This window comes from Eublepharis macularius, chromosome 5 (assembly GCF_028583425.1).
Source record: "Eublepharis macularius isolate TG4126 chromosome 5, MPM_Emac_v1.0, whole genome shotgun sequence".
Classification (NCBI taxonomy): Eukaryota; Metazoa; Chordata; class Lepidosauria; order Squamata; family Eublepharidae; genus Eublepharis; species Eublepharis macularius.
Window position 1 is genome coordinate 109,021,035 of NC_072794.1, and position 15,101 is coordinate 109,036,135.

Consider the following 15,101-nt stretch of genomic DNA (forward strand, 5'->3'; position numbering starts at 1 on the left):
AGTTGACGTAACGTGCCAGCTGGTCTAAAAACACAACATAAACCTTGGAGCTGTTTAAAGGTTTATTGTGGCGAAATCTGGCATTGTCAGTTGATTAATTCAGCAGCTTCAACAGTCCAGCTGTACGAGTGCTTTGGATACCACTGCACAGAGCAGGGCAGCTGCTTAGCTGATTACACTGGACTTTGAACCAAAGCACAGTCTAAACAATTGCCAGTCTTTCTCCCTTCTCCCTACTGCCACATGCTCTGTCTCGTTTGAGATGGTTAGTAGGTCTCTATCCCTCCTCCATTCTTCCCCTCTGGAAGCAGAAGTTTTTTCAGTATTTCTGAGTAGTAGGGACCAAAAACCTGTCTGTTGTGGTGAGTCAAACTGCCAAATCTCTGGCCAACTTCCAGCAGTTCTTCCTGAATAGGAACAAGACCTTGGGGGAGATTCTTAGAGTTCTGGCCACCCGGAGACACACAATGACTAAGAAAAGTTTGAATCCGTTGCTCTGTAGGAATTAAAACAGATACAGAAATAAGGTTGGTTCCTGTAATTGACTCATTAGGGTTTCCTAATGTTAGATTATAAATTTAAGAATAAAACCACTCTCAGAATAAGAGGATGGTATTGCACAACCATTACAGAAATGTAGTGACATAGAACTGAAGAATAATACTGCTGTCACAATACATAATCTAATCACATTGGCTTTTAAAGCTTGAAAGCAAGTCAAGGTTAACTTGTTTTGGCTTACCTACTGAATTTACATGTATTTTATATATTAACACCAACCATAATGGTGGAAACAGATCCAAAGCTATGTGTACTCTGGACCAATTTAAAATTCAACAAAAACTAGTGATTGGCAGCTGAGTTATAATACAAGATGGGATGAGTTTGATAGTCACTAGCTTAAAAAAACAGCATATTTGTTTAGGTTTGTTTGCAGTTTCCTGCTTTCTCCTTCAAATATGCACACCTGTGTAGCCTGACACAGATCCATGTGGTCCTCAGTGTTATAGCATACAGATTTGCCAGAAAGTGTCGTCTAATAAGCAACTACATAACTGTAGCGGAAGGCAGGCCTCTCCCCTCCCCCACCACTGAATTAGAATGCTTGTAGGACTTGTCTGCAGCATTGGGGCTTAATTTATTAAGAAGAGCAGAAAATACACATTTTAGCCCATTTTATTTTTCAGCTTCTGCAGGTTGTATATAACTTGAACAGTGCATCCTCTGCTGTTCCAGAGGAAGCCATCTCGACTTATAAGAAGATTGAAAAGACTAGTATTTCCTTTCCAATTTGCATTTTTTGTCTCATTTTGTGAAAACTGAAATCCAGATGTATAACAATGCAAAGACATACACAGCATTATATGAGTCACAACCTGGAACTGAAATCCATGCTTGAATAAACCAGCCTTCATGGCATACAAGTATAAAATCACATCAGATATGCAAGAATCCATTTTCATAACTCACCAATTACCATTCGTACCACATTGTCCTTATCTGCAATGCTCATAATTTGGCCTTTAAGTGAAGCAGCCTTGTCATTGCTGAGAGCAGGGTATCCCAGCTGCAGGAGAATGCTATTCACTTCCTGATGTATTTGATTGCTGATGTCCAGTAAAGCATCTTCTAACCTACGCCGTAAACAGATGTAGCATTGTCAGTGGCTGCTGCTTGAAATTTATGTGGGGACAGTTTTTCATAACCATAGCAGCAAAGAACTTGCTGTCATTTCACAAAATTGACTTGTAAACACAGGATAAAAAGTGGTGTTTGTTCTTGGATTACAGCAGCTAGAAATTAGCCTGTGCTATTCTTTACCCTTTCTTGCTTGAGGGATGTGCTTTATGTGCTGTTGACTCTATTTCTGCAGAAGTTGCTCTCCTATTCCACTTCTCTCTCTACCTCTTGCATGGTGACAACATGTAATTAGCGGCTGCTAAAGTCATGTAGTGGTAGAGAGTGCCCTCAAATCATAGCAGACTTATGGCAATCCCTGGTAGGGTTTTAATGGCAAGAGACTAACAGAGGTGGTTTGCCATTTCCTGCCTCTGCAACCCTGGTCTTCATAGGAGGTCTCCCATCCAATTACTAACCAAGGATGACCCTGCTTAACTTCTAAGCTCTGATGAGATCAGACTCACCTGGGCTATTCAGATCAGAGTGCTAAAGTCATGATTTATCCAGAAATGTTAACCTGGGTGTGTGCCCCATACTAGAGGAACTAATAAGAATGACTGCCTGTTCACAAACAGCATTAAGATGGATGTTATAGAATAACTCTAATCCTGCCAGTTTGCCTCCCATGGCTTGTATTTTGTAAGAGAATCACAGCCTTTCAGCTGAAGGAAAAATAAGCATCCTCAGGAGACTGAGGTGAGAGTCTCCTTCATAAATCAATATAGTTAAAATAACTTACCTTGTGCTGGGAAGTCCTTCTATGAGGGCTTTTGTTACCCATTTCAGTCTATCAACACACCCCGGTGAGCTTGACACATTTCCAGTCATGTTACTGCTCACTAGTACGACTGCCGCAATAATGGCTAGTTGATTCACTTGCATCTGAAGTGTATGTAAACGGTCTTTATCCATCAACATAGTCTATAATAGAAAGCACAATCTCAAAACAAATTTCTAGCATAAGTGCCTGTTCTCAAGTTGCCTGAGCAAAACTGCAAATTAGTATGCTGAGTCCCTTTGAAAGTGTAACATAGCTGTTCTTGAGTATTAATATGCATGTTACCCTCTTACTTCAGGATAGTCTTTTCCTGGCTCCCAGTGCAGCAAATCCATGTATGCTTGGTTTAGCACAGCAGTAGGACTACAGATAGAAACTTCTCCAGCAGCCACTTCACATGGTGGAACAGATGATCCACTGGTTTCAGAGCTGGATGAAGAGGGTAGCGAATCAGATGATACTTTAGCTGCTGCTGTGCGCAGCCACTCAGCTGTACAAGCCAGGCTACCTGAAGTACAATAGTGGTAAAAGGGAGATTTGACAAAAGAACATGGTAAGTATGTCAGTCTGTATCAGTTGCTCTTTCTTGCCTTTACTTGTATCCTCAACAGCCAAGCAAGCAACAGAAGGGTGGTGAAAAATGCTTTATGTAAGAAGAGAGGAGAGTTGAGCTCACTGGATATACACCAGCACAGCATCAGCTGCACGGAATCTGTACAACTTTTAAAGATTACTAAAAAGATGCTCTATTAATACTGACACTTTTTGATACTGGTAGTTTAGCTCCCTTGATTTTTTTAACCCTTAAACTAAGGGTTGTCCCTCCATCTTTTCCCAATTTCCCCCCCTTTAAAGTCTGGGAGCTAACTATGGTTACTATTGCATCTTCTGAGATGTCTTCACTAACTATAATTAGCACAAACCAGTTTCTGATTATAATTTCAAACTGTATTTTTCCTCTAGCTTAATGAAAATGTCAACACAGTTATATTAATAATGTCCAGAAGTGCAAAAATAGGGGAGAGGAGGTACAAGAACAGGAGGGAGCAGCACGTGAACCTATAGGATGCTCTCAGTCCTGCAAACTGTGGTTTGGCATTCACACCACTATGTATACATTTGAACTACAGTGTGAGGAATGAGGCAGACAACAATTAACAACTAATCCCTGCTCTGCCATGGAAGAATGCTGGGTGACCTTGGGCCAGTCACACACATACTCAACCTAACCTACCTCACAGTGTTATTGTGGGGATAAAATGGAGGAAAGAACAATGTGAGCCACTTTGGGTCCCCATTGTGAAGAAAGGCTGGGTGTAAATAAAGCAAGTAAAATAATAATAAAATAATCATATTGTATCAGTAATAGCACTAGAAGCAGAGAAGAGTCCCAGTTCCCAGCAACTATTCAATTATGTGGTGGAGAGTGCCCTCATGTCAGTAGAGTTATGGCAACCTCTGGTGGGGTTTTCATAGCAAGAGACTAACAGAGGTGGTTTGCCATTACCTGCCTCTGCAACCCTGGTCTTCACTGGAGGTCTCCCATCCAATTACTAATAACTAGGGCCAATTCGGCTTAGCTTCTGAGATCTGACGAGATTAGGCTCACCTGAGTAAACTGGCTTATCTGAAATTCACTGTTTCCTTTTTTGCATTTGTGCATATTTAGCATGAAATGTACATGGAAGATTTGATTGTGATCACAGTTAACTACCTCAACATAAAAGAATTTGTTAACAGTCACCTTCAATAAATGCACTTGGTAGTTTGTTCAGGAGCTCCCGGAATTTTTTCCTCTCATACTGGACAGAATGCTCTTGAAGATGAGGTCGGAGGACTTGTATGGTAAAATTTACCATGTCCATTTTCATTAGGTCCAGAATTCGAAAGATCTCTCTGTCACAGAAAATATAAACAAGAGACACCAGTTCAACTACAGCACCATTTCTACCTCTAAAGATTCATCTAGTTATTAAATGAATAATTTTAAAGAAATCTGCAACATTGTCATATGCTGCCATATCATATAAATTTAATTCCGTTATCTACCCAAGAGTATCTCTTTAATGTAGAAAGTCTACTAAAGAGATTCTATATTACTTTGTCCCTGATACAGAAAAGCAATAGTGGACTGAATCCACATAGTTTACCTTTGAAGAAATTTACTTGTTAATGAAGGAGACAGATACTGAAATCTAGTGTCTTAGATGAGTAGCCATGACACATTGTTTCTTTCTTTCTCTCTTTGCTTTTTGCAGTTTGTTTTGAGGCAAATGAATTGCCCTCTAAGAACCACCCTGAAGGTGGTTCCCGTCCCATACTAATTCAAACAGAAAACCACAATTTGCATTAAATTTACAATAGCCTGTAATTTTGATTGAATTGTTTTTGTGACTTGCTCATTTAATAAAAACATACTATTTAATCGCCAATCAGATCTTTTGTCTTCATTCACTTTCCCAGCCCTCAAAAAGGGTTACCTAGTCATGGTCCAACCATATCTTGCTGCCTAAAATTCAGGAAGCTAAGAAGGGAGACACTGTTAGAAGATTTATTCTGGTATGTGTTTGTGTACTGGGGAGTAAAAGGTACAATCCATTTCAGAACTGTGAAGCTCTCTCCATATATCAAGTCCATTTCCCCTTAGAATTTCATGTAGGATCATTACATTATTTTTTAGCTTAGAAGTTCCCAGTTGTTATTTGGATCTGTCTAAAGTGTTATCCGGGCTACAGGTGAGGTCAACTTATTGTCCAAGCCTAACTTGGACAATGTTTTTTTTTTGAACTTTTTATTTTCTGATTTTCTGGAATACATAATTTAAACAAAAATTTACACATAACATTCAAAAAACATAACCAGTGAACCTTGGAACAATCAATAAGAGATCAGCTATCACTGAAAAGTACATTATTGTTAGAGAAGGTACAATACTAGAGAAGACTCATAATATTGCCAAAAAGCTGAAAGTGTTCATATCTGCATTCGGCAGTTGATTGGTAGCATGAAGATGGTTCAAAAAAGGCATCCATTGTGTAAAGAACGTTGAATGATGCTGTGGATTATCAGTAGAGTGAAGATAATCCACTATTTTCTTCATGGTGAAGATATCCCACACTTTCTGGTACCACTGCTGCAATTTTGGAAGTCTGTCTTGTTTCCAGTATAACGCAAGAAGCATTTTCGCTGCAGCTAATAACGAGTATTAAGTTTCTCCTGATTGTTGGTACTGTTGGGTCTTCCCAGAGACCCAGCAGGATTGTCTCAGGATTTTTAGGTACATCATAGCCTGTGATCTCTGTAACAGACCTCAAGATTAAGTCCCAGAATGACTGGATTTTAGGGCACGTCCACCAGAGATGAATATAATCTCCAATTTAGCCGCATTGCTTCCAACAAAGAGGGGCTATAGTAGGATTAAGGTGATGGAGGGAACTAGGTGTCACGTACCATCTCGACATTATTTTAAAAGATGACATTTTTATATTGATTGCTTTAGTTTTTAGGTGTCTGCCTGACCAAATCAGGGCCCATTGGTTGTCCGTTAGTATGTTCTTGCAATCCCTATTCCATTTCATTTGGTATTTTAAGGGTGGATGTTCATTTTTTAGGTTTAAAATGGAATAAATTCTTGCTATAAGTCCCTTACGTTGAGATGATGTTTGTCTTAGCAGGAACTCAAAGTCTGTTAGCTCACGTTTTAAAACATTTGCAATTGATTGGCTGCTTATAAAGTGTGACAGTTGTAAGTATTGGTACCATGGCAAGGTATCAGCTGCATCTTTTTCAATTTGCCCTTTACTTAGGATGGCCCCTTGTTTGGTTGTATCCATAATTCTACTTTTCTTAAGTATCTTCCATTTCTGGAATGAGATTAAATCCTTTCCAGGTGGAAACCAAAATTGGTCCAGGAAGGATGATAATGGAGAAGGAGTGGGGGCTAGATACTGCCTTACCCTGTCCCAAGTTATTAGAGTAGATTTTAGAAAAGGATTATTAAATGTTTGAACTGGTCTGCTTTTATGATCTGTCCAGATTATATCTTTTATGTCATGTGGGGAAATGTGTGTTGTTTCAGCATAGCTCTAGTCTAAATTTTCTGTAGGATTTAACAAAAGCACTATATTCGCTAATTGAGCAGCCATGTAATAATGTTTTAAATCAGGTATAGCCAATCCACCTCTCTTGGAGGCACGTTTCATGGTTGAGAAGTTAATTCTAGGGCATTTGTAAGCCCAGATAAATTTATTTATGAGACTTTGCCATGACTGGATATCTTGATCTGTGAGATGAATAGGCAGCATACGAAAGTTAAATAAGAAAAGAGGTAAAATCATGGATTTGACTAGCAGTATTTTTTCAGCCCAGGACAAATTTAACTTGTCCCAATCCTTAAACTTATTTTTAACCCTTACCTCCAGGGGTTTAAAATTAGAATCTTTTATATTGGCTAAATTTAAGGGAATCATGATACCTAAATAGTCCCAGTTATTACAAATCCAGTGGTATTCAAAAGTAGAAGCTATATGTGAACGTATGGCTGGGGTTAGATTAATAGGGTAAATTTCAGACTTGGATTTATTAATTTTGAGGCCTGATAGTTGCCCAAATTTATACAAGATATTTTCCAGGGGAGTTAATGAGGTGAGTGGGTTAACAATATAGAGAACCATGTCATCCACAAAGAGGGAGACTTTGTATTCGTGGTTTTTGATTCTAACACCTGCCATCTCAGATGTTTGTCTTATGGTTTCTACCAATGGTTCGATAGAGAGGGCAAACAATAATGGGGAGAGGGGACATCCTTGCTGGGTCCCTCTAGTTAGCTTGATGCTCTTTGATATCATTCCATTTATTTTCAGTTGAGCTGCAGGGTTGGCGTAAAGCAAATTGATTGAGCGTATAAAGGATGGGCCAAAACCCATTTTTGACAGGAGTTTCAAAAGAAAATTAGTTTCTAAGCTGTCAAAAGCCTTTTCCGCGTCCAATGCCAATAACAGTGCCTCAGTTTGGTTAGTATTACAGTAGTTGATAATATTAAGAGACTTACGGACATTATCTGTGATGTTTCTATTCGGGATGAAGCCAGTTTGGTCAGGGTGGACATACTGGTTTACAATTTTGTTCAATCTATTGGCTAGTATTGCTGTAAAGATTTTTGCATCCTGATTTAACAGGGAAATTGGACGATAGGATGCTGGCAAGGTGGCATCTTTCCCTTTTTTGGGAATCACAATGACCGAAGCTTCATACCAGGACTGGGGAAAGATACCCTGTGAAAGAACTGTGTTGCAGGTCAGTCTCAATGGTTCCACTAGAATGTGCTTAAAACTTTTATAAAATTCTGCAGGGAAACCATCCCTGCCTGGGGTTTTATTAAGTTTGAGCTTTTTAATGATCCCTGTGATTTCTTTAGTGGAAATGGGGGAGTCTAAAAATTCCCTATGTACTATAGTGAGTTGCTTTAAAGAAATGCAGGAAGCTAGAAAATTGTCCATTTCTGATGGAAGGGGATTTATGGTTTTATAAAGATTACAGTAAAAATATGGAATACTTCCAAAATTTCTCTATTGTTGGAAGTATAAGCCTTGTTGCTTTTTTTGATTAGATGAATTTGTTGAGAGGAGGCTTTTCTTTTAACCTTCCAAGCAAGCAAATGCAGTGTCTTAGAATTGCTGTGCCAGTATTTCTGTTTCAAAAAAAGTAAATTCTTTTTTATATTGGAAGACTCCAGCATTTCAAGCTTTTTCCGTTCTAGCAATAATAGTTTATAAGCCTTTTTACTATTGTATTTTTTGTGTTTGTATTCTAATACTTGGATTTTATTTATGATGTCTAATCTAAATTTTTCTCTTTCTTTCTTATAGAATGAAGCTAAAGAAATTATCTTCCCTCTAGCCACTTCCTTCATGGCGTCCCAAATTGTTGCCTGAGAGACTGCAACGTTTTCTTTAAAATAATTCACAAGCATTTTCTCTATTTCTTTGTGGATAGTTGGATTCAATAAAAGGGATTTATTTAACAGCCAATGTGATTCATGTCTCGTTTTTTCTGCCAAATCTAGTTGACTTTCCACCCATGCGTGATCCGACCAAATTTTACTGCCTATATTAGAGGAGGTAAGGTTTCGATAAATTTTACACCAGGCCAGAATAAAATCAATTCTTGTGTGAACCTGGTGGCGAGCAGACAAGAAAGTGCAGCGGCCACCATAGGCCTTGGGTACGGATTTTCATGTGGGCATGGTTGCCGGAAACGAAGGTCTAACTGGCCCCACCGAACAACCGGATCATGGCGGCAGAGCCAGGAAAGTCCAAAACCAGCAGAAACTGGGGGATGCCCACCACATCAAAACAGAGCCGCTCCTGGTGCCTCTGGATCTGCAACAGGAGGTCCTGGGTTTCCTCAACCACTGGCCCAGAACGCAGGGGCCGCCCATCGATGGCCTCAACAACAGTGGGACTCTTCTTTGCCCGCAAGGGAATCTAGTGTTGTGCAGCGAACTTGGCATCCATGAATCAGCGGGAGGCCCCTGAGTCTGTCATGGCATACACGAATAGCCAACGTCCATAGGCACAACTTTACTGGCACAAGGAATGGTTCTGGGGGGTCACCGGAGGCATTGGCTGTTCCCACAAGTGGTTTAGGGTGCGCCGGCTCCAGGCTTAATGGCTAGGGTCCTTCTTTTGGCAGGGCAGCCATTGGCATAATGGCCCACCCCACCACAATACCAGCAGAGGTTGTGGTTTCGGCGCCTCTCCTTTTCCTCTGGGGGCAAGCGGTTACAAGGTACGCCCACTGGCGTGGGCTCAGCCAGCTTTTCAGGCAAGGACCGGGGTGGAGGTGGATGCCTTAGCGCACGTGCTTGTCTCCGGCTCTCCAGCCGTCCATCTATGCGGAGACATAGAAGAATGAGTGCTTGCAGTTCTCCTGGTCGTTTGGATCGGGCCACTTCATCCAACACTTCATCAGACAGCCCTTCCAGGTACTGGTCAACCAGGGCCGCTTCATTCCAGTTCAAGTCCTGCGCCAGTAACTGAGATTCGGTGGTATATTGGGCTACAGTCCCATCCCCCTCAGTGAGGGCACGGATCCTCTGGTTAGCTTTGATGGCTTTCAGGGGATTAGCAAAGGCAGCAATGATATGAGCCACAAAGCTTGGAAAATCCCCCAGCAGAGGGGATTTGGCCAGTAACAAGGGTGTGGCCCATCTTGCTGCCTGCCCCTTTAACAGGCTGAGGATGAAGCAGACTTTGACTTTATCTGTGGGGAAGTCTCTGGCCTGGAGTTCAATACATAGCTGGCATTGGGTGAGAAATGCTGGGAATTCTTCCACATCACCCTCAAAGCTGTCAGGAGGCTTCACTGGGCACTTTACAGGCAGAGGTGGAGCAGGTGCAGCAATCTGGTGCTGCAGAGTCACCAGTGCTTGAGTTAGTTGCAGTACCTGGTCCTGCAGCAGTGCCAGGCTCCCCGGGGTGGGCGTTGCCACGTCCATGCCGGGAAGTTTGGTGGAACCAATCTGTCACGGGCTGGGCCAGTCCAAGCAGGGTGGTTCAAGTCCAAACCTTAATACCAGAGTCTGAGGGGAGTTCCAAGAGCAAAAGCCAGGTCAAACCAGTGGTAAGAGCACGAGATAACGCCAGGAGTGAGTCCAGAGTCCAAGAGCAAAGTCAGGTACTGTCATGAGTCAGCCCCAGCCCCGACTGGCCACCTTACCTACTGCCTCAGAGTCCTCCTCAGAGGATGAGCAGGAAGGGCCAGCAGAATCTCCTCTGGAGTCGGAAGCCCCTGCAGAAGCTATGGGAGAGGAGGAGCAGTCAGAAACTACTGCTGCTGCTCCAGAGGGAATTCAGCAGGAACAGCCTGGAGCTTCTGCAGAGACTGTCAGGGACGAGGAACAGCCAGAAACCTCCACAGAGGCTGTAAGAGACAAAGACTCCCCCAGGGCTAGAGCGAAATCCGAGCCTCTGGGGCCAGCTGAAAGGAGGAAACTTAGAGATAAGGCAGCGTTTCTGGAAAGGCGGAGGAGTAGCCGGCTAATAGCACAACGCCGGGCAGAGCTGTTCGAGGGAGAGGCAACAGCTGGCCCTCATTAGAACAGCAATAAAGGAAGACGCTGAGAAGACCAAGCGTGGAAGCAACTCAGCTCGCCACTCCGCGCTACCTGGACGTTCGTGTACCTTGCTCTACTGCTTGTTTGGACTTGACCTTGACCTGCCTATTGACTTCTCTTCTGCCTGCCGCTCTCTCACTCCCTGACTGATAGCCTGACCCTGGCACCTGGCCTGACTCCTGGACCCTGGTTTGCTGTCTTGCAATACTGAACTCCTGCCTGCTGTGTTCAGCCCTGCAGTACCAGTGAGCCTCCTGCCTGCTGTGCCCAGCCCTGTGCGCGACACGTTGCTTCCACCCACAACTCAGCAGCTACTGGCAGCATGGATGCAGCCACAGCTGCTGCACTTGTAGCTCAGAACCAGACGCTGCAGCAGACGGTAACCCAACTGAGCAATGCTGTGGCTCAGCTTCAGCAACAGCTTCAGCAGCAAGCTGCGGCAGTGCCGCCGCCGGCCACGCCCAGGTGCCCGGTGAGTCCACCAGAAAAGTTCGCGGGCAATGTGGAGGAGTTTCCTGTCTTCCTAGCCCAGTGCCAGCTGTACATCAGCCTGCGCCCCCGAGACTTTCCTGATGATAAGACCAAGGTGGGCTTCATTCTGAGTCTCTTGGAAGGCCAGGCGGCCAAATGGTCTACCCCTCTGCTCCTGGAATCATCGCCGCTGCTGCAAGACTACACTGGGTTTGTGGAGCGGCTCCAGCAAACTTTCGCCAACCCCGTTAAGGCTGAGAGCGCCAACCGGCGCATCCGACGGCTTCGTCAGGGACGGGGGTCCGTGGCCACCTACGCGACGGAATTCCAGTTACTGGCTCAGGACCTTGCGTGGAACGAGGCAGCGCTGCAGGACCAGTTCATAGAGGGCTTGTCTGATGAGGTTGCAGATGAGCTAGCCCGAACAGAACGCCCCAGTTCCCTTCAAAACCTTGTTGTGCTGTGCCAGCGCATTGACCTGCGCCTGGAAGCCCGGAGACAGGCCCGCAGTGAAGGGTCCTGGCGGGGAAGGGTGCCCCGGCCGGTGCCTGCAGGCCCCTCCTCCGCCCCCACTGCTCCTAAGGGGGCGGAAGGGGAGGAGCCCATGCAGCTGGGCGGCGCCCGACCCCGTCTTACGGCCGCAGAGAAAGCAAGGCGACGCACCCAGGGGCTGTGCTTGTACTGTGGCGGGGCCGGCCACTATGCCAACGCCTGCCCGGAAAAGCGCCACCCAGAAGGTGCCGCAAAAGACCGGCCCCGGCTCGCGGACCCACGTGGACCGGGGCGAGAGGTTTACACCAATGGGGCCCTTGACGTTGGAGGGTGACACCTCCTCCTCCACCTAGAAATCCAGTTGCCAGACGGGCGGCGCGTGGAGACCCGCGCCATGGTCGACTCCGGCGCTTCCCGGAGTTTCATGGACCGGCAGTTTGCCCATCAGCACCACATCCCGTTGCACGAAAAACCCGTTGCTGCCCTAGTGGAGGCCATCGACGGGCGGCTACTGAAATCCGGTCCAGTAACCCACGAGACTGAGCTGGTGGAGGTAGTTGTGGAAGGCCACCGGGACCGCGTCCAGTTCGATGTAGTCTGCATGCCGCACTTCTCGGTGGTGCTGGGGCTGACCTGGCTCGTGGGCAGCAACCCGCTCATCGACTGGAAGCGCCAAGTCGTCCAGTTCCCGACCAGGAAGCCGGATCCCCTCCCGAAGCTGCTCGCCAGCGCAGATGCCAAGGTCCAGGGATCCCTGCTGCCGCCCCGCTATGCAGAGTTCGCGGACGTGTTCGAGGAGAAGGGGGCTGATCAACTACCTCCGCACAGACCCTACGATTGTGCCATCAACCTGATTCCTGATAAACCCCTCCCCAGCGGACGCCTGTACTCGTTGTCGGAGCCAGAACGAGTGGCCCTCAAGGACTTTTTGGCAAAAAACCTAGCGCGGGGGTTTATCCGACCATCAGCCTCTCCAACATCTGCACCAGTCCTGTTTGTCAAAAAGAAGGGAGGGGACTTGCGGTTATGCAACGATTACCGGGCCCTTAACCAGATTACAGTCAGAGACCGCTACCCACTACCTCTGATCCCTGACCTCTTAGAGCGGCTCCGAGGAGCAACTCGGTTCACTAAACTAGACCTGCGGGGAGCATATAACCTCATCCGGATACGGTCAGGGGATGAATGGAAGACAGCTTTTGGGACTCGTTACGGCCAGTTCGAGTACCTGGTAATGCCCTTTGGCCTATGTAACGCGCCAGCGGTCTTCCAGCGTTTCATCAACGACGTGTTCCGGGACCTCCTCGACCACTATGTCATCGTGTACCTGGATGACATTCTGATTTACTCCCGCAACCCTGCCAGGCATGGGGAGCATGTGTGTTCTGTATTGGAGAGACTTAGACAGCATGGGTTGTATGCCAAGCTCGAGAAATGCGAATTTGACCGGGAAGAAGTTGAGTTCCTGGGACACCGAGTGTCCAACCAAGGAGTACAGATGGATCCCGCTAAGGTCGAGGCGGTACTCTCCTGGCAGGCTCCCCGAAACCGTAAAGAGGTTCAGCGCTTCTTAGGGTTTGCAAACTACTACCGACAGTTCATCCCTGACTTTGCTGCACTAGCCGTCCCCTTGACCCGATTGACACGGCCCCGCCTGCCATTCCAATGGACCCAGGAAGCCCAACAGGCCTTTCAAACCCTGAAGACCCGGTTTACGACTGGACCGGTCCTTGTATACCCAGATCCGAGCCTCCCGTTCATAGTGCAGGCTGACGCCTCTGACACCGCTTTGGGGGCAGTCTTAGCACAAAAACGCTCCTCCCACGAGGTGTCCCAACCATGTGCCTTCTACTCCCGACAGCTCACCCCAGCCGAGCGGAATTACACTATCTGGGAGAGGGAGCTGTTGGCCATCAAGGCTGCCTTTGAGACCTGGCGGCACCATTTGGAGGGAGCTCGGCACCCAGTGGTGGTATATACAGACCACCGTAACCTAGAACATCTGCAAACCACCCGAAACCTAACGCAACGCCAAATCCGATGGGCGTTGCTCTTCTCCCGCTTTCAATTTACTATCCAATACATCCCTGGCTCACAGAACAAGTTGGCGGATGCCCTGTCCCGGAAACCTGAATTCAGCCGGCAGGCAGGAGAGAAGCCGCCAGCCACAACCATTCTGGCTCCTGAGTGCTTTGCAGCCACCAATGCCCCAGATGCCCTGCGGGATCGGATCCGGCAAGCTCAAAGCACGGACCCCTGGACACAACGCATCACCCAGGGACTACAGGACCCCGCGCAGCCAGACCCCCCAGGCTACCTCCTGCAACAGAGCCTCCTTACATATGAAGGCCGAGTCTATGTTCCCCCAGGTGCTCTACGAGGGGAGGCACTGCAGCTTGCTCATGACACCCTAGCAGCTGGTCACTTTGGGAGATACAAGACCTTGCACCTATTGTCCAGGGATTTCTGGTGGCCCCGTATGCAGGTGGACGCGTTTCGCTACGTGCAGTCCTGCGATACATGCCGGCGGGCCAAAGACCTTCCAGGGAAGCCAACAGGACTGTTACAACCGCTGCCCACACCCGAGGGGCCCTGGGAAACTGTTTCCATGGATTTTGTCACGGACCTGCCACCCTCTAAAGGGCATACATGCATTGCGGTGTTTGTTGACCTGTTCACCAAGCTGGCCCACTTCGTACCTTGCCCATCGCTGCCTACAGCCAAAGATTTGGCATACCAGTATGTCCAAAACGTGTTCCGGCACCATGGGATTCCCCGGCACCTGGTCTCAGATCGGGGGGTGCAATTTACTTCGCGTTTCTGGAAGGCCCTCCAGACACTGCTCGGAACCCAGGTTCACCTGTCCTCGGCCCATCATCCACAGTCCGATGGGCAGACGGAGCGGACCAATGCCACGTTGGAGCAATACCTGCGCTGCTATATAAACTACCAGCAGGATGATTGGGCAGACCTCCTAGCCATGGCCGAGTTTGCGTATAACAATTCAGTGCACGCCTCCACACGCCAGACCCCGTTCCTGGCCACCTACGGACGCCACCCACGTTACTTTCCCAGAACAACGCCAAACTCATCAGTACCGTCAGCAGATGACTTTGTCCAGGAGCTGCAGGCCCTACACCTGGTTCTGCGGGAACAGTTAGACCACGCCAAACGGGCCTACAAAGCAACCGCGGACCGGCGACGGCGGGAAGGGGACCCTTTGAAGGTGGGGGACTCGGTGTGGCTTTCCACTCGGCACATTCGGTCACAGCGGCCCTCCCAGAAATTGGACCACCGGTTCATCGGGCCCTACCGAATTACCGCCCAGATCAATCCTGTTGCCTACCGATTGGAGCTCCCGCCAACACTCCGGATCCACCCCATGTTCCATCGCTCCCTGCTCACCCCGGTAGCACCTCCACACCCCCTCCGTGAACCTGTACCACCGCCTCCCCCGGTCCTGGTGGACGGACAGGAAGAGTACGAGGTAGAACGGCTCGTGGACTCTCGCTGGCACCGGGGCCGTCTGCAGTACCTGGTGGAATGGAAGGGCTATGGACCCGA

General features: G+C 47.0%; 1 protein-coding gene across 2 annotated transcripts in view; it reads right to left on the minus strand.

The window, feature by feature from the left end:
- Nucleotides 1-58: 58 nt before the first annotated feature.
- The window catches only part of TCP11 (t-complex 11), a 76,235-nt gene continuing 61,192 nt past the window's right edge, over nt 59-15,101 (minus strand). For both annotated transcript variants that reach the window (XM_054980727.1, XM_054980728.1), the window contains exons 6-10: nt 4,203-4,354; nt 2,752-2,966; nt 2,420-2,601; nt 1,471-1,634; nt 59-496 (exon numbers count right to left, since the gene is read on the minus strand). In XM_054980727.1, the coding sequence (XP_054836702.1) occupies nt 267-496; nt 1,471-1,634; nt 2,420-2,601; nt 2,752-2,966; nt 4,203-4,354 (943 nt within the window). In that variant the 3' untranslated portion in view covers nt 59-266. The remainder of the gene's footprint in view (nt 497-1,470; nt 1,635-2,419; nt 2,602-2,751; nt 2,967-4,202; nt 4,355-15,101) is intronic.